The sequence below is a fragment of the Mastigoproctus giganteus genome, chromosome 2 (genome assembly GCF_048544385.1).
Source record: "Mastigoproctus giganteus isolate SK-2022 chromosome 2, ASM4854438v1, whole genome shotgun sequence".
NCBI lineage: Eukaryota > Metazoa > Arthropoda > Arachnida > Uropygi > Thelyphonidae > Mastigoproctus > Mastigoproctus giganteus.
This window is the reverse complement of record NC_143576.1, coordinates 224,782,420-224,802,108: the sequence shown is the minus strand read 5'-3', so window position 1 is coordinate 224,802,108 and position 19,689 is coordinate 224,782,420. Positions and strand designations below refer to the sequence as shown.

At 36.6% G+C, this 19,689-nt stretch overlaps 1 protein-coding gene across 2 annotated transcripts in view; it reads left to right on the top strand.

Annotated features, from left to right (window-relative positions):
- Positions 1-19,689, top strand: part of LOC150090180 (CXXC-type zinc finger protein 1-like) — a 157,309-nt gene that overhangs the window by 119,264 nt on the left and 18,356 nt on the right. For both annotated transcript variants that reach the window (XM_090369001.1, XM_090369002.1), the window contains one exon: positions 7,244-7,387. In XM_090369001.1, coding sequence (XP_090225127.1) covers positions 7,244-7,387 — 144 coding nt within the window. The remainder of the gene's footprint in view (positions 1-7,243; positions 7,388-19,689) is intronic.

Below are 19,689 nucleotides of genomic sequence, written 5' to 3'. Positions count from 1 at the left end.
GCACTCTCATATATTTTCTTCAAAATCATAATATATGGAGTATCTATGCCTTTTCTTTCCAGTGCCTGAAACATTGCCTTATGCTGTATGGAGTCAAATGCCTTTTCATAATCCGCAAATGCCAGGCATAATGGTGTTTTGTATTCATTTGCTTTCTCCATTGACTGTGATATTACGTGAAGGTGATCCATAGTTGAGAATCCTGTCCTAAGGCCAGCTTACTCTTTCGGTTGATTCTCATCAAGTATTCTTTCTAATCTGTTAGTAATGACCCTTGTGAACAACTTGTAGATGTGGGATAACAAGCTAATTGGTCTATAATTTCCAATTTCTGATTTATCTCCTTTCTTATGCAGCAAAACTATGATTGCATTATTCCACTGCTTAGGCACCACACCTTTTCTAATGCACTTTGTGAAGAGCCTTGCCAGTTTTTGTGTTATGTCTCTTCCTCCCAATTTTAACAACTCTACAGTAACTTCATCTTCCCCCGGGGCTTTCCAATTCTTCATTTTCTTCAATGCATGTTCTACCTCATCAGGAAGAATATCGGGTATGTCGTATGTGTTGCTACTTTGCAATCCATCTTCCCCACTGCTGGTATTATTCCCTCGCTCCTTGTATAATTCTCTATAGTAGTCTTCTGCTATTTGAATTATGCCTTCTCTGCTGTTTATAAGTACACCATCGCTATTCTTCAGTTTCAGTATCATTTGTCTTTCTGTATTACTGCTCATGGCTGCTGATTTAAATCCTTTGTTTTCCCTTAATGCTTGTTCTACTTTTCTTGTGTTAAATCTTCTTATGTCCTCTCTGAGTCTCTTTCTAATGGCTTTGGATAACTCAATATACTCAATTTTCTCCCTGTCAGTGTTTTTCTTGCTCTTCATTTCTGGGCTATTATTTATGTCTAATTTTTATTCTTTTTTTTTCCGTTCGTTTGTTTATTTGGTTATTTTTATGTTAACTTTCACTCTACAGTTTTGACCATACTACTGGCTTATGTTTTATTTTATTTAATTTAAAATATATTTCGGCTTCATATGGAGGAATTGCAAGTCGCTGCCTCCAATGAATGCTCAATTATTTATTTATTTAATTATAATTTAACTTTTGTCAATATTTAATGATAGTATATATATTATATATATATATATATATAGTATATATATATATATATATATCTCTGATAATTAAAATAAATATGATATTTAAAATTAGGCATCATGTGGAGGATGTGCATTTGCTGCCTCTAATGATAGCTACATAGCCATATTTATTTATTTTTATTACTTTTGCCTAACTTTTACCTCACATAATATATATATATATATATATATATATATAGTTATATATATTATTATACCAACTTGATTGGTATAATATATATATATAGTTATATATATATATTATACCAACTTGATTGGATACTATGATGCAGTCACAAAAGAACTGGATGCAGGGAATAACTTTGATATTATATACTTGGATCTTAGAAAGGCTTTTGATACTGTGGCACATGGAAGACTGCTACACAAATTGGAGCAGTGTGACATTGGAGGCAAATTGCTGCTATGGATAAAGGGGTGGTTGAGTGGGAGAAGACAGAGAGTGGTAATCAATGGACACTGCTCATCATGGACTAATGTTATTAGTGGAGTCCCTCAGGGCTCAGTGTTGGGTCCATTATTGTTTTCTGTATTTATAAATGATATTGATGATGGTATATCAAGCTTAATGTCCAAGTTTGCAGATGATACAAAGGTTGGCAGGGTTGTCAAGGACACTACTGACACTACACTGCTGCAACAGGATCTGGAAAGGTTGAGCAGATGGGCTGAGAGGTGGCAAATGAAGTTTAACATTGACAAATGTAAAGTACTACACATGGGAAACAGCAACCCCAGGGCAACGTATCAACTCTGTGGTACTACACTGACAGTGGTAGAGAATGAAAGGGACTTGGGGGTGATTGTGCAGGCAGATATGAAGTTCTCTGACAGTGCAGACGGGCTGCAAGAGTAGCTCATGGAGTATTGTCAATGATATACAGGAATTTTTCCAGCAGGGATAAGGAGGTGATTATTCCATTGTATAAGGCAATGGTCAGGCCACACCTAGAGTACTGTATACAGGTCTGGAGGCCTCATTTCAAGAAGGATGTAGAGCTGCTGGAACGAGTACAGAGAAGGGCAACAAGATTAGTGAATGGAACAAAGGGGTGCTCTTACGAGGAAAGGCTTAAGTTTTGCAAATTACAGTGTCTGGAGACTAGGCACCAGCGAGGTGATCTGATAGAGGTGTATAAAGCCTTGAATGGTTTAAGCATGCTCAATGCTGATGGGATTCTTCCTCTAGCTCAGAAAAATCACCTGAGAGGGCATAAATTCAAATTGAGGAAAGACAGATGTAGGATAGACGTGCGGAAATTTGCCTTTAGCCAGCGGGTGGTCGGTTGGTGGAACAGACTGCCATCCCTTTTGGTGGAGGTTGATAGCCTAAATAAGTTTAAGGCTCAGCTGGACAGGTATTTTGAACGAACAGAGGGGTGAAGTGGAAGTGGGTTTTTTTTTTTTTTTTTTTTTTTTGGCTGATGCTGCATAAGCTTGCTTTCTTGCATCAAATGCCTCTACTAATGCTAATGCTAATGCTAAAAAAGGTTATTATAGTAAAAGTATAATATGTATTATATGGATGCTGAATATGTATATAAACATAACAGTATACAGCTTACAGCAAGCCATAAGGCCAAAATAACTTATAAAGACTAAGATAGTAGCCCATGTAGGTCTACAAGGCCATATTCTGGAAATAAACATGTAATTAGTAATAATATATAAATATATAATACAATGATGATTATGTAGTTAATTATTGATATAAAGATACATTGAAAGGGCTTTTTCAAGGGCTAACCCTTTCAATATATCCCACCAATAAGTAACAGAGCTGTCTGTTTCTGATTACTATCTGCCTGTTTAACAGAGTCCAATTCTTAAACTCAATTTGGTTATAATTTAGTAGCAAACAGGCAGGATAACAACGTTATCTTTCAATGTTAAACAAGCAGATAGCAGTCAGAAACAGATAGCTTTGTTAATTATTGGTGGGATATATTGAAAGGGTTAGCCCTTGAAAAAGTCCCTTTCAATGTATCTTTATATCAATAATTAACTACATAATCATCATTGTATTATATATTTATATATTATTACTAATTACATGTTTATTTCCAGGGTATGGCCTTGTAGACCTACATGGGCTATCTTAGTCTTTATAAGTTATTTTGACCTTATGGCCTGCTGTAAGCTGTATACTATATTTATATACATATTCAGCATCTATATAGTATATATTATACTTTTACTATAATAACTAGATTACAGACTGATGTAATGTACAATCTACTATTGATGGCATTAATCTGATCTGGCAAAAAACTTTTACATTTATCCCTATTTTTATATATATATATATTAAGGATAATATAAAGAACCATTGGAATAAGTAAATCAATCCAATAATAATACCATCAGGGATCTAAGAAAACGCAAAAAAAAAAAAAAAATATATATATATATATTATCGCTTTTTACCGACAATCTAGATGACTTCAACTGGGGCCAACCCATAATGAAGGCAAAAAACGACAAGAAGTTCTCTGTTTCTGTGATGATCAATATATGCTAAGTAATTTAAATCTAACCAAATATAAACCAGTATAGGCCTGATGTAAATCGAATATAAATAAATCGAAAGAAGATAATAAAAGTTAAAAAAATTTAGAAATATTAGAATCAAAGGTAAGAAATATAAGTAAAATATAAATGTAAGCATATATTAATCATCGTTGACCCGACAGAGAACGTAATTTAATGATTACAATAAGATTAAATATATAATACATACTACATATTGACCATATCTAGGACATAATGTAATAGTCATCAAAATAATATGTGGTGCCCCCTATGTGATGGATACGGTAAAAATAAATAAATAATTAAATTAACGCATAGAGAAAACATGCAGATAGTAAGTAGAAAAACTAAAGGAGTAGGAATAATAGAACCTGAACTCCATAAAGGCGAAAAATAGTGGTATAGATGAGAAATAGTTTCTCCTACGTCCTCGGATTGCCCTAATAATTTCGGAGAAATAAAAGTAAAGAGTGTAGGACAGTTTAAAGACATTACAAGATATAAGTTGTGGCTCGGGTATGCCCAGGATCGCAAACCCGTTCCTATAATAGGACCCTGAGCTGAATTTGCATGTTATCTCAGCATGAACTTAAGTAAATTTAAATGAATTTAACTATATATATTAAAAAAATAATAATAATAATAATACACTGTAATTTGCAAGCCGGTGGGTACAAGTTTTCTACGCCGTAAGACACCAAGAATGCAAAGTGTATCCTATTTACATATATACATGGCACTGAATATAACGATTATATTGAAAATTATATTAAAACAATAGGTTCAGAAAACAAATTTTTGAAATTAATTTTCAAAAATTTGTTTTCTGAATTTCCCGGAAAAATGTTAGAAAAGTTACTTAAAATTATATTAAATAACTTAAATAAAACTATTATAATAAATAATAACTTACCTATTATAAATGCTCTAAAAAATAACAATATTCATCAAATACAAACATTTGACTTTAACAGTCTATTTACGAGCATTAATCTTGATAACTTAAAAGTCGTCCTCCAGAAACTATATTTAGAAAATAAAAATGCTTTAAAGGTTGATTTAACCTATTGGGATTCTCTAATAAAATTATGCATCTTTAATAATTATGTATATGACGGAACATCGTTATACCTACAAGTGACTGGCACCCCTATGGGAAGTCCAGCATCAAGCATAATCGCAAACCTTTATCTACATTATACAGAAAGAGAATTCCAAGATAACCTACTTATATATAGATACGTAGATGATATATGTGTTTTTAATTGTCCACATTTTGTCCGGGATTACAGTAAATTATATCCAGTAGAACTAGTATTGAAAAAAAAACTAATAATTCCGATACTATAGCAAATTATCTGGATCTTCATATAGAAATATTCCATAATAATAATATAGACGTAAACATATATAATAAAAGAGATGCATTTAATTTTAACGTAGTCAGCCTTACAAACTGGAAATCTAATATATCAAAATCAGTGCATGCTAATATAATTTTATCGCAATGTCTAAGGATTGCTTATATCTGCAATGGTAATAAAAATTGTTCAACGGGCTTAACAGCGTTGTACGGCAGGTTGATCAATAATAATTTCCCTATCGCTTACCTGAAATATCATTTCAGGAAAGCAATAAACATAATTAATTTCAAAAATTTGTTTTCTGAACCTATTGTTTTAATATAATTTTCAATATAATCGTTATATTCAGTGCCATGTATATATGTAAATAGGATACACTTTGCATTCTTGGTGTCTTACGGCGTAGAAAACTTGTACCCACCGGCTTGCAAATTACAGTGTATTATTATTATTATTATTATTATTTTTTTTAATATATATAGTTAAATTCATTTAAATTTACTTAAGTTCACGCTGAGATAACATGCAAATTCAGCTCAGGGTCCTACTATAGGAACGGGTTTGCGATCCCGGGCATACCCGAGCCACAACTTATATCTTGTAATGTCTTTAAACTGACCTACACTCTTTACTTTTATTTCTCCGAAATTATTAGGGCAATCCGAGGACATAGGAGAAACTATTTCTTATCTATACCACTATTTTTCGCCTTTATGGAGTTCAGATTCTATTATTCCTACTCCTTTAGTTTTTCTTCTTACTATCTGCATGTTTTCTCTATGCGTTAATTTAATTATTTATTTATTTTTACCGCATCCATCACATAGGGGTGCCTCCGTAGCCAGGTGGGAAGGAGCAGCAGTGCGTAGCACACGCTTCTTGATTAGACCGGGGTTCGAGCCCGTCACCACCAAATACGGAGGATGCGGAAAGGTCAGGGAATGACCACCGCATATCCCGGAGCAATATGGCCTTAGTTGCTAATGCTCCTAAAAAAAAAAACCAAAAATAACCATCACATAGGGGGCACCTATGTGATGGATATAGGGGGCACCACATATTATTTTGACGACTATTACATTATGTCCTAGATACGGTCAATATGTAGTATGTATTATATATTTAATCTTAATGTAATCATTAAATTACGTTCTCTGTCGGGTCAACGATGAATAATATATGCTTACATTTATATTTTACTTATATTTCTTACCTTTGATTCTAATATTTCTAAATTTTTTTTTAACTTTTATTATCTTCTTTCGATTTATTTATATTCGATTTACATCCGGCCTATACTGGTTTATATTTGGTTAGATTTAAATTACTTAGCATATATTGATCATCACAGAAACAGAGAACTTCTTGTTGTTTTTTGCCTTCATTCTGGGTGGTTGGCCCCAGTTGAAGTCATCTAGATTGTCGGTAAAAAGCGATAATATATTTTTTTTTTTTTTTTTTTGCGTTTTCTTAGATCCCTGATGGTATTATTATTGGATTGATTTACTTATTCCAATGGTTCTTTATATTAATTATCCTTAATATTATAGACATTATGGGTGTATTGCATGATTGCTTGCAACTGCATTGACTCATAAATATTATTTACATATTAGTTACAGTTATTGTCGTTTTAACTTTCTTTCTTTATTTTTTATCAATAATTATAAATATATGTATATATATATATATGTATGTATATGATGTCTGTCTGCTATGAGAATTTACAGATAGACTTTATGAAGTTTGGCAGTGTACAGTATAGAAATACCCTGTACTTTCCTCTCTTTGGCATGGGGGCTTGTCAGATGTAAGCATGTTTGCAACTAATCCAATTTTAAAAACTGGACAGTTGATTGCCATGTGGTTTTGTAATGCAGTACATGAGTATTGTATCAAGTAATGTGATAAGACTCAAGGGATGAAACCATTTTAGTTAGTATCCTGCTTTATGTTCAATGAAACAATGATATGACACTGGTTGTGGCAGGCTGTCTGTTGTGTGGAGTAGAAATGCACAGGACTGTGAGCTGTTTTTAGTTTGCCTTAAACAGGCTAAATTTAAAATTTGTTTATCTTGAATGTTCAAAATGAAAATTTTGCTTTTTAAAACCATTTGTAATTGTGTTAATATTTTGATTGTATAAGTTTTTTTTTCTTCTTTAATTTATCTTTCAGTATGAAAGTCAGACATCGTTTGGATCATTTTATAAAACTAGAATTGAAGGCAGCAATATGTTTTGTGATTATTATAATCCCCAGCAGAGAACCTACTGTAAGAGGCTACGAATTTTGTGTCCTGAACATTCCAAAGAGCCAAAAGTATGTATCAGAATAAATCATGCCAAATTTATTTTATTTCTTCAAATAGAGGAAGCTAATAATTATATAATAATCTTAGTGGCCATTTCAGAATTTGTTATTCATATACAATGATAGTCAAATTTATTCCATCATGTCTCAGATTATGAGAATTTTGTGTTTTAATACACACATTAAGAACAGAAATGCAATATGAAGTAATTATTTTTAGTTAATTGTGTTTAAATTTGATTGATGCATAGAAGTGAAGCTCTACGCGGCACTTTCCGCACTGGTAGATTTAACGTGTACATTACTACCCCAACATAGAAAAAATGTTTAGAACAAATATATATTTTATCACAAGGTGTTCATTCAGATAATTTTCAAAGTCAGTATTGCACTTATACTTGGTAGTTATACTTGGGTTGTAATTTTACATTGAATCAAGTTGGGGGGGATACAAGAACTAATAGATTAACAGTAGCCACTGGCAGAGGTGAAAGTGATTCTTGCTATTGGAATGAGCAGCAGCCTGGAAAACAAGATGCATGATATTTCAGAGACTGCTGGGAGTCATTGCGGTACAAGTAAACACATGGGTTGTGTTAGGGTAGCTAAGAATAGGAACAGGTGCATGTATACTTGAGTGTACACCAATGCTAGGAGTTTGGAAAATAAATTTGATGAATTTGAGGTATTGCTCAAAACATCAAAGGCAGATATTGTTGGGATATCAGAGACGTGGTGTCACACAGATATAAGGAATGTAGAATTGGAATTTGGGGAGTACAATGTGTACAGAAAGGATAGACAGGATAGGAATGGAGGAGGGGTTATGCTATTAGTTAAGAAACACATAAAATCCAAGGAAGTGAAGCCAGTCAACATCGCTGGATAGTGCAGTGTCAAGTCAGTTTGGTGTGACATAAGCATTGGGAGATCAAAATTGAGAGTAGGAGTGTGCTATAGGCCTAATGACTCTGATGAGTATAATAAGAAACTGTACAGGGAAATAGAGTGGGCCAGTAAATCAGAGTCTTATAATGGGGGATTTTAATTTCCCCGATATTGACTGGAATTTGTGGGTTGGTCACTCACACACTAGCAAGGCTTTTGTGAATTTATTGGATGATTGTTTTCTTCATCAGCATGTTCGGGAGCAAATAGAGGGAGTAATACCCTTGATCTGATTATTAGTAGTGATTCTTCATGCATTAAGAATCTGCAGATAGAGGAACCACTAGGTGGCAGTGATCACAGTGTGCCGAAGTGGGATTTACTCAAAGAGGTAACTACCATTAGGGGTAAAGGGAAGGGTTATTGCTTCCGTAAAGGCGACTACGATGGACTGAGACAGTATCTAAATTCTATACAGTGGGACCAACTGATGATGTTACCAACAGCAAATTCAAAATGGGAAGCATTCAAAGAACTTATCTTGGAAGCTACTAGGCTTTACATACCAACTAAGAAATGTTGTTCAAGGTTTAGGCCTAAATGGATGTCAGATGAACTAATGGAATATATGGCAGAGAAGAAAAATGCATGGGATACATATAAATTAATGGGTGACATGGAAGCCTATGATAGATATAAGCTGGTCTGTAACCGAGTCACAAAGGACATTAGGCAGGCAAAGGCAGATTATGAGAAATCCTTGGCAAAGGATGCAAAGAAAAAAACAGAAAGGAGTTCTTTACCTATGTAAACTCTAGGAGGAAAGGGATGAATCAGAGTGGTCCACTGGATATTGATGGCTCAACAGTTGAGGATCCTTATCAGGTGGCTAACAAACTAAACGAGTATTTTGCATCTACATTCACACATGAGGAGTTATTCAGGAAGGGGAATGCCAGAGGTGAAGTAAACTCTGGCAGTGAGCTAGATGATTTTGTAATAACTGAGAGGAAAGTAGAGGAGAAATTGTTGAGGATAAACATAAAAAAACACCCAGGGTGAATGGGATCTATCCAGTTATATTAAAGGAGGCAGCAAAGGAAGTAAGCAAACCCTTAGCCATAATTATTAGAGCTTCTTTGGACTCAGAGGAGGTACCCATAGACTGGAAGTGTGCAAATGTGACCCTAATTCACAAAGGAGGATCAAAGGCTGACATAAGCAATTATAGACCTGTGAGTTTAACTTCTGTTCCAGGAAAATTAATGGGTGCACTGGTTAAAGAAGCACTGCAGGATCATCTAGACAAGACTTCAGTTATAGCTCGAACACAGCATGGTTTTGTTAAGGGAAAGTCTTGCCTGACCAATTTGATTGGATACTATGATGCAGTCACAAAAGAACTGGATGCAGTCACAAAAGAACTGGATGCAGGGAATAACTTTGATATTATATATTTGGATCTTAGAAACTTTTGATACTGTTGCACATGGAAGACTGCTGCACAAATTGGAGCAATGTGGCATTGGAGGCAAATTGCTGCTATGGATAAAGGGATGGTTAAGGGAGAGAAGACAGAGAGTGGTAATCAATGGATACTGCTCATCATGGACTAATGTTATTAGTGGAGTCCCTCAGGGTTCAGTGTATAACACGATAGTTGTGTTCCTAGAAAACCTCGTGCAATGCAAAATCGTGTAATATAAAGAACAGGCCCTATGGAAAAAATAGGGTTAGGGGCCGACCACCCAAGATTGGACACACATTGGAGAGGGCGCTGACTCTATTTAAAAGTTACAGCTGACAGTTACAGGCTCCGCAAAAACGATAAGTGTTTGCCTTTTATTTACATGATTGTTGTTTTATATTGTACTTAATACGTAGTCATATAGTTATAGTTACGCTGGTTATTTTTTATTTTAATTTAGATAAAGAGTTTTTGTGGATTTTACTTACGATAGGTAAAACCGTTATTTTTGTTCGATTTTTGTAGCCATTGTTTTTGTATATAGGGAATTCAAAGTTTTTGTAGGGAATTCAAAGTTTTTAATTGAGGTAGCTAGGTAGCTCTAACGCATAATTATATAGTAATACGCTTCACTGTTTCTATTTCATAGTTTCTATTCAAATACTACTGACATTTAATTTATTGATTTTATTAATTTAAACTACCATGCCCCGAACTAGAGCAGCAAAGCAACGGGCACAAAGTGGCAGGAGTGTTGTGACTCGGGGGAGAACTGAGGGGGGCGATTCTCCAACGCGTCACAGCCTAAAAAAATGTACAACTTGTGAAATGTTTGCCGAACTCTCTGGAACGGAACATGATATTGCCATGGGGGATGTCTTTGTGTGTGCGCGATGTAAGGAGTGTAAGGAAATCAGGCGACAACTCAGCGTTGTTATGGGCCTATATGGGAGTTTGAAGGACAGGGTGGATGCCCTCGAAGGAAATAAATTGAGGGGCCCATCAAGCTCTCAGCTGCCCACATCAACGCCAGAGCGTGCACTTGGTCATCACGCAACACAGCGGCAACCCCCAAGGCAGAATGCGCTGGTCCCACAGGAACTATTAGTTGTTGGTGACTCTATTGTCAGGGAAATGGGGAACATGCTATGTAAAAAGGATAGGTGGAACAGGACCAGGGTATGTCTGCCAGGGGCAAAGGTTGATGACGTTGTAGAGCGGATATCATCTTTCAAGGGCACAAAAGGTGATATAGTTGTACACGTTGGCACTAATGATATTAAGAGTAGGAGACTGGCAGAATTACTCAACAAGTACAGGTCACTGTTGAAAAAAAGCCGAGAATTAGGGTTGAATTTAAAAGTGTCTGCAATTCTGCCCAGACACGATAGGAGGGAGTATATGATGAGAGCCTTGTCAATCAATTCGGCCCTGGAAAGATTGTGCAAGGCTCAAGGGGTAGAATTTTTTTCAGCCTGGACTGTACTTGTTAACAGGAGAGATTGCTTCTACAGGGATGGGATACACTTAAATAGAAAGGGTGCAAGAATATTTGCTGATGCTATCGAGGCAGTGTTAGGTGGGTCGGAAAACTGCTAGTTTGGGGGGATACAAAGACTAATAGTTTAACAGTAACCGCAGGCAGAGGTGAAGGTGATTCTTGCACAACTTCTATTAGAATAAGAAGCGACCTGGAGCGAGGGGTGTTGGGGGTTTCAGGGACGGATGGCAGTCATCCTGGAATAGTTGGGTATATGGGATGTGTTAGGGTAACGAGGAATAGGCATAGGAGCATGTATGCTTGCATGTATACCAATGCTAGAAGTATAGTAAATAAATTTGATGAATTTGAAGTGTTGGTCAAGACATCAAAGGCGGATATTGTTGGGATAGCAGAGACGTGGTGTCACAAAGATATAAGGAATGCAGAACTGGAATTTGGGGAGTACAATGTGTACAGAAAGGATAGACAGGACAGAAAGGGAGGAGGTGTTATGCTGTTAATTAAGAAAAACATAAAATCAAGAGAAGTGCATCCAGTTGATATAGATGGACAGTGCACTGTTGAGTCAGTTTGGTGTGACATAAGCACTGCAAAAGCAAAAATAAGAGTAGGAGTGTGTTATAGGCCTAATGACTCGAATGAGTACAATGAACAATTGTACAGAGAAATAGAGTGGGCCAGTAAATCAGAATGTCTTATAATGGGGGATTTTAACTTCCCAGATATTGACTGGAACTTGTGGGTTGGTCACTCACACACTAGTCAGACTTTTGTGGATTTATTGGATGATTGTTTTCTGCAGCAGCATGTTCGAGAGGCAACCAGAGAAAGTAATACTCTTGATCTGGTTATCAGCAGTGATCATTCGTGTATTAAGAATTTGCAGATAAAGGAACCACTAGGTGGCAGTGATCACAGTGTGCTGAAGTGGGATTTACTCAAAGAGGTAACTACCGTCAGGGGTAAAGGAAAGGGTTTTTGCTTCCGTAAAGGGGAGTACAGTGGTCTCAGACAGTTTTTAAATTCTGTACAGTGGGATCGACTGACGATGTTCCAAACAGTAAATTCTAAGTGGGAAGCATTCAAGGAATTAATCGTGGAAGATACTAGACTTTTCATACCGATGAAGAAATATTGTTCAAGGTTTAGGCCTAAATGGTTATCAAATGAACTAATGAGACTCGTGACAGAGAAGAAAAATGCATGGGATGCATATAAATTATCAGGCGACGCAGAAGCCTGTAGCAGATATAAGCTAGTCTGTAATCAGGTCACAAAGGAGGTTCGGCAGGCAAAGGCGGATTACGAGAAATCTTTGGCAAAAGATGCTAAGAAAAACAGCAAGGATTTCTTTACTTATATAAACTCTAAAAGGAAGGGGCTGAATATGATTGGTCCACTTGACATCGATGGTTCGACTGTTGATGATCCTGCTCAGATAGCAAACAAACTGAATGAGTATTTTGCATCTACATTCACACGTGAGGAATCATTACAGTTTGAAAATGGAAGAAGGTTATCAAATTGTAGCAGTGTGCTTAATGATTTTGTAATAACTGAGAGCAAAGTGGAGGAGAAATTGTTGAAGTTAAACATAAGAAAGGCACCTGGGGCGGATGGGATCTATCCAGTTATATTAAAGGAGGCGGCAAAGCAACTAAGCAAACCCTTAGCCATAATTATGAGAGCATCCTTGGACTCAGGAGAGGTTCCCACGGACTGGAGATGTGCAAATGTATCCCCAATTCACAAAGGAGGTTCGAAGGGTGACACGAATAATTACAGACCAGTTAGTTTAACTTCTGTTCCGGGTAAAATAATGGAGTCACTGGTTAAAGATGCATTGCAGGATCATCTAGACAAGACTGCAGCAATAATTCAGACACAGCATGGGTTTGTTAAGGGAAAGTCTTGTCTGACAAATTTGATTGGTTATTATGATGTGGTCACAAAGGAACTGGATGCAAAAAAATAATTTTGATATCATATACTTGGATTTCAGGAAAGCTTTTGACACTGTTGCGCATGGAAGACTACTGTACAAATTGGAGCAGAATGGTATTAAGGGTAAGTTGCTACAATGGATAAAAGGATGGTTAAGTGGGAGAAGACAGAGGGTGGTAATCAATGGGTGCTGCTCTTCGTGGACTAATGTTATTAGTGGAGTCCCACAGGGTTCGGTGTTGGGGCCACTGTTGTTTTGTATATTTATCAATGATATTGATGAAGGTATATCAAGCTTAATGTCGAAGTTTGCAGATGACACGAAGGTTGGCAGGGTTGTTAATGACAGTAATGGCAGTGTGCTACTGCAACAGGATCTAGATAATTTGGGCAGATGGGCTAAGAAGTGGCAACTGAAGTTTAACCTTGACAAATGCAAAGTACTGCATATGGGTAGAAGTAACCCCAGAGAAACGTACCAACTGTGTGGTACTACACTTAAGGTGGTAGAAAATGAAAAAGACCTGGGAGTAATTGTGCAGTCAGATATGAAGTTTTCTGAGCAATGTAGACAGGCTGCTAGGGCAGGTCATGGGGTTTTGTCAATGATATATAGGAATTTTGCTAGCAGGGAAAAGGAGGTGATTGTCCCTCTGTATAAGGCAATGGTCAGGCCACGTCTTGAGTACTGCGTACAGGTCTGGAGGCCTCATTTTAGGAAGGATGTAGATTTGCTTGAGCGTGTACAGAGAAGAGCAACACGATTGGTGAGGGGAATGAAGGGATCCTCTTACCAAGAGAGGCTTAAGTTCTGCAAATTGCAGTGGCTGGAGACTAGGCACCTGCGCGGTGATCTGATTGAGGTCTATAAGGCCTTGAATGGGTTGAGCACGCTGAATTCTGATGGGATCCTCCCACTTGTTCAGAATACGAACCTACGGGGACATAAGTTCAAATTAAGAAAGGATAGATGTAGAATAGATGTGCGGAAATTTGCCTTTAGCCAGCGGGTTGTTAATTGCTGGAACAAACTTCCATCTGTCGTTGTGGAAGTTGATAGGTTAAATAAATTTAAGGAGGAACTGGACAGGCAATTGGAGGGTATGGTGTGATTTTTTTTTTTTTTTTTTTTTTTGGCTGATGCTGCATAAGCTCCTACACTGCTTTCTTGCATCAAGTGCCACTACTACTACTACTACTACATTTTTAACCAAAACATTACCAAACACAATAAATAATCGTAATAAAACACTTACAGTTGAAAAATGTAAAATTAATAATTTAATCATTTAAATTTAGATTCTTACCTTAAAAGTAAATGAAGACAAGCTTGAGGGAAAGGGGTTGAAGCAGCGTAATTATGGGGAAAGTGGCGGCAGGTTGTCATCATTATCGGAACTGGGAGGTGGAGGAGATGCCGATGAGGACTTTGGATGAAATGTGGGCAGGCCAGAACTAGAGGGCTGCGGCTCATTTTCTGTTTCTTTCTTGGGTGTTTTCATAAAAAAGACATCGTTTCTGTTTCGCAATCTTCCTCCTTTCACAAAGCAGCTGCTTATATGGCTCCAAAGCAGATCGAATTGTATGAAGTGCTCTTCTGCTTCTTTCTGCATTATAATCGTTATCTTCTAGCCATTGCATACTTTTCTCAAATGAATTTAAAACTGAAGATAACTCTGAAGTAGAAAGCGGTTTTATAGTGGCGTTCAGGCATTTAACTTCGTCTTTCTCATCTTCCACCTGCCCTCCAGCAAGTTGTTGCAGTTCTTCAGTTGAAAGTTCTTCTTCATGAGACTGAAGCAACTCTTCTAAATCATCTTCCTCCAATTCCTCAAAGGCAACGTGCTTTGCGAGGGCAACACAATGTGCTTTTAATTTAGGAAGCTCATTTACAGGATCAAAGCCTTTAAAATCACGAATAAAATCTGGTAAAAGAGGCCGCCAAACACCATGTAAGCATTCTTTTGTCACTTCGTTCCAGGCCTCCACAATTATGTAAATTGCATTCTTAATGTTGAATCGCTTCCAGAAGTCTTTAACTGTTGGTGCATTTTCGCCCTCTGTTTCTGCTATCAGCATCTTAAATGTCCGTCTTGTGTAATAGTGCTTAAAAACAGCAATTACTCCTTGGTCAAGTGGCTGTGGATAAGAGATGTTGTATTAGGCGGTAAAAACAGGATTTTGATGTTTGGTGACAGTTCAGCAAGGGTTGGAGGATGACTTGGTGCATTGTCCAAAATAATTAAAATCTTAAAATCCAAATTTTTCTTTTTGCAGTAGCTTCGAAACACATCCTCAAACAAATGTAGTAGAAGTTCAGTGAAGATCTGCCCTGTCATCCACCCTCTTCTGCTGTTCCTAAAGTAAACACCCAGGGTAGTACTTGTGATCCCTTTTAACGCTCGTGGATTGGCTGCATGATAAACTATAACAGGCTTCAGTTTCAAGTCGCCACTTGCATTTGCTCCTAACATAACGGTAAACCTATCCTTAGCAGCCTTGTAGCCTGGAGCTCGTGCTTCCTCTCTTGAGATATATGTTCGCGATGGCATTTTTTTCCAATACAGTCCGGTTTCATCAAAGTTGAAAATTTGGTTCAGTGTATAGCCCTCTTCTCAACATGAATTGTTGAGGAGGCTTCCATCCTGCAGTGGGTTGATAATGGCTGCACTTTACTTTTTTTTTTTTTTATAGCCCTCTTCCTCAATTAGTTTTTTCTGTATCGGCGGAAATGCCTTTGCTGCTGCTTCATCTGCACTCGCAGCTTCACTTGATAATTTCACATTATGGAAAGCGTGACGTTTCCTGAAATTGTTGAACCAGCCACTACTGGCAGTAATGGTCTTGGCGCATTATAGCCCAAGTTGCTTATGCGCCAATAAAACCCAAATCAAATCAAATCAAACTGGCAGTAAAGGGAGGCACTTCTTGAGGGTTTTCAGCTTTATTTCTCAGGTCTGTCTTTCCTCAATTTGAATTTATGCACAATCACCTGAGAGGGCATAAATTCAAATTGAGGAAAGACAGATGTAGGATAGACGTGCGGAAATTTGCCTTTAGCCAGCGGGTGGTTGGTTGGTGGAACAGACTTCCATCCCTTGTGGTGGAGGTTGATAGCCTAAATAAGTTTAAGGCTCAGCTGGACAGGTATTTTGAACGAACAGAGGGGTGAAGTGGAAGTGGGTTTTTTTTTTTTTTTTTTTTGGCTGATGCTGCATAAGCTTGCTTTCTTGCATCAAATGCCTCTACTAATGCTAATGCTAATGTCTTCAAATATTGCCAATTCCTTTGCTTTTATCGTAAGCAAACTTGCTCCTGATCTTTTCTTTGTTTGACCTTCTATCCAAACAGATAAAAGACGTTCCATCTCTTTCAGTTCTTTGTGTCTTGATCTAACTGATTTTGTTACACTTTGTGTTGTTCCTGCTATGAAAGTTGCTTTTATTTTTTCTGCATTCTTTCTAATTGTTCTCAGCGTTCCCTCATTTAGGCTTGTAGCACGCACAATATCGCATGTTCTTTCATTCCGGTCAAAGCGTTTCACAATTTCATATTTTTCTTCTATTGATATTGCTTTTCTTTTTCTCTCTGAAGTATTTTCACCAGAACGTTTCCTTTTCACACTTTTTTCAAGTATTTTACTAATTTTTTTGAGAATAGAGCACAATTATAAACTGAAGAAAAATGAGGAGGCAAGCTTGATATACATAAACGCACAGCGAACAAGTAGCAACTGAATAGACGATGCAACGCCCATGTACAAACTGAATAAACAATGCAGTAAAGGCGAAAACACACTATTCTCACATATTACATGCTTATGTTTTACTGGAGGTCACTACCATAAAACAATAAAAACAATTTGCAGTTTCCGGTTTATTGGTGGTTCCTGCTAGTGGAATCTGTTATAAACGGGTAGTAAAAGTCGATCTAATTACATTTGCGATAATACCGATACAGAAGCTGAAATTCTGTTGATTTTTACGTTATTATGTTAAATGTGTTTCCCCTTCCACGAAATCATAAAAACAAAATTTCAGAATCTTCTCTTCATTCCTACTGTGTTGTGTTCAGTTGTGGTGATTCCGCCGCGTTCGACTACCATTTCTTGTAAACACAAAGGCAAATTGTGCATAAGCGAATTCGGTTCGTGTTATATAAGATATCGTTCCCCTATTTATAAATCGTGTATGATCGAATTCGTGTAATGCAGACACGTGTTATACGAGGACAGACTGTATTTATAAATAATATTGATGATGGTATATCAAGCTTAATGTCCAAGTTTGCAGATGATACAAAGGTTAGCAGGGTTGTTAAGGACACTACTGATGCTATGCTGCTGCAACAGGATCTGGAAAGGTTGAGCAGATGGGCTGAGAGGTGGCAAATGAAGTTTAACATTGACAAATGTAAAGTACTACATACGGGGAAACAGTAACCTCAGAGCAACGTATCAACTCTGTGGTACTACACTGACAGTGGTAGAGAATGAAAATGACCTGGGGGTAATTGTGCAGGCAGATATGAAGTTCTCTGAGCAGTGCAAATGGGCTGCAAGAGTAGCTCATGGTGTCTTGTCAGTGATATACAGGAATTTTTCTAGCAGGGATAAGGAGGTGATTATTCCCTTGTATAAGGCAATGGTCAGGCCACACTTTGAGTACTGTATACAGGTCTGGAGGCCTCATTTCAAGAAGGATGTAGAGCTGCTGGAACGAGTACAGAGAAGGGCAACAAGATTAGTGAATGGAACAAAGGATTGCTCTTACGAAGAAAGGCTTAAGTTTTGCAAATTACAGTGTCTGGAGACTAGGCACCGGCGAGGTGATCTGATAGAGGTGTATAGAGCCTTGAATGGTTTGAGCATGCTAAATGCCGATGGGATTCTTCCTCTTGCTCAGAATAATCACCTGAGAGGGCATAAATTCAAATTGAGGAAAGACAGATGTAGGATAGATGTGCAGAAATTTGCCTTTAGCCAGCGGGTAGTTGGTTGGTGGAACAGACTTCCATCCCTTGTTGTGGAAGTTTATAGCCTAAATAAATTTAAGGCTCAGCTGGATGGGTATTTCGAATGAACGGAGGGGTGAAATGGGAGTGTTTTTTTTTTTTTTTTTTTTTCTTTTCTTGGCTGATGCTGCATAAGCTTGCTTTCTTGCATCATATGCCTCTACTAATGCTAATGCTTATGCTAGTTCATGATGACATAAGTGAAATAAAATTTAACAATTCTCATATTTGTTAAAATCTACATAATTTTTCTTCACACAAGTTATTGCATCTGATTCGGAAGGAAATTTTTAACCTTATCCCACCAGCAGGTATGTGAGTGTTTCTTGGGCCCCATTTAAATAAAACCTCTTTATACTCATCAGAGACTTAGCCACCCGTTTATCATTCACAGTACTTTCCAATAATCTCTTATTTCTCAACAATTGCCCACTAGTTAATGAGTAAACAGCTGAATTGTAGGCCAAAGTATAAATACCACCAGGTCTAATTCTTTAGAAGTAGTTTTAAATTAATTTATGGAAAATTGTAACACTGCAACTGTTGTCCAGTGAAAAGCGTGTCAGTGTAATAGGCAGGAACTACTAGAATATGAAATGCTACATTCAGTTGTCCTTTATTTTTACCTAAACAAGTTCATGAAAACTAATGTTGGAGGATCTTCCTCTCCAGTGTGTATCTGACCAAATAAAAAAATGTAAAATTGGTGTTGTCTTGATTTGTAACTGTGTCATAAGTTCCTAATTTTAGTATGTAAAATAGAACAATGGAAGTATTCTTTTTTTAGAAAATAATATTGCAGCTATAAATATATTTTGTTTTTATAGTATTTATATAATTATTGAACAGTAACAAAAAAAGACTAAGAAATATTCACAGATGCGTAGCCTCTACTTGTCTTACATTTCCTGTATTTTAATGTCCTGTAATTTTAGATTTTGAATGCAATATGTATACTTTGTTGTCTTAATAACTAAATGCAGATATATATTGTAATGTAATGTTGCAATATATTGAATTACAATGCAAACAGTGATGTACATTGTCTGTCAGTAATTGTAGGTGGTTGGCAAGTTTCTTTAGGATCTTCCACGGTTATTGAATTCAGGTTATCTGGTCAGAACTGTATGTACCAATTTTCTGTTTTGGTAAAAAAAAAACAATTTGAGGTTCAATAAAATACAGTTTGATAATTAATATCCAGGACTTAATCCACTGCATGTATGTCAAAGCATGTATACACCATGGCAGCTGACCTACATGACTGTTCTCCTCTATGGAATCATCTGTATATCGTAAGTCATTTGCATTATGTGAAGTGATGGAAAAAAAAAAAAAAAAAGAGTCAACAATGCTCTGACTGGAAGCACATTCAAAGAGCTCATTCAAGCTGTTGAAGATAATCCCTCCATGCTTGATTTGATGGTAACCGTGATAAGCCATAGTGTTTCTAATACAATCTACAAATAAAGATACAAAGCATGAAATTGGAAT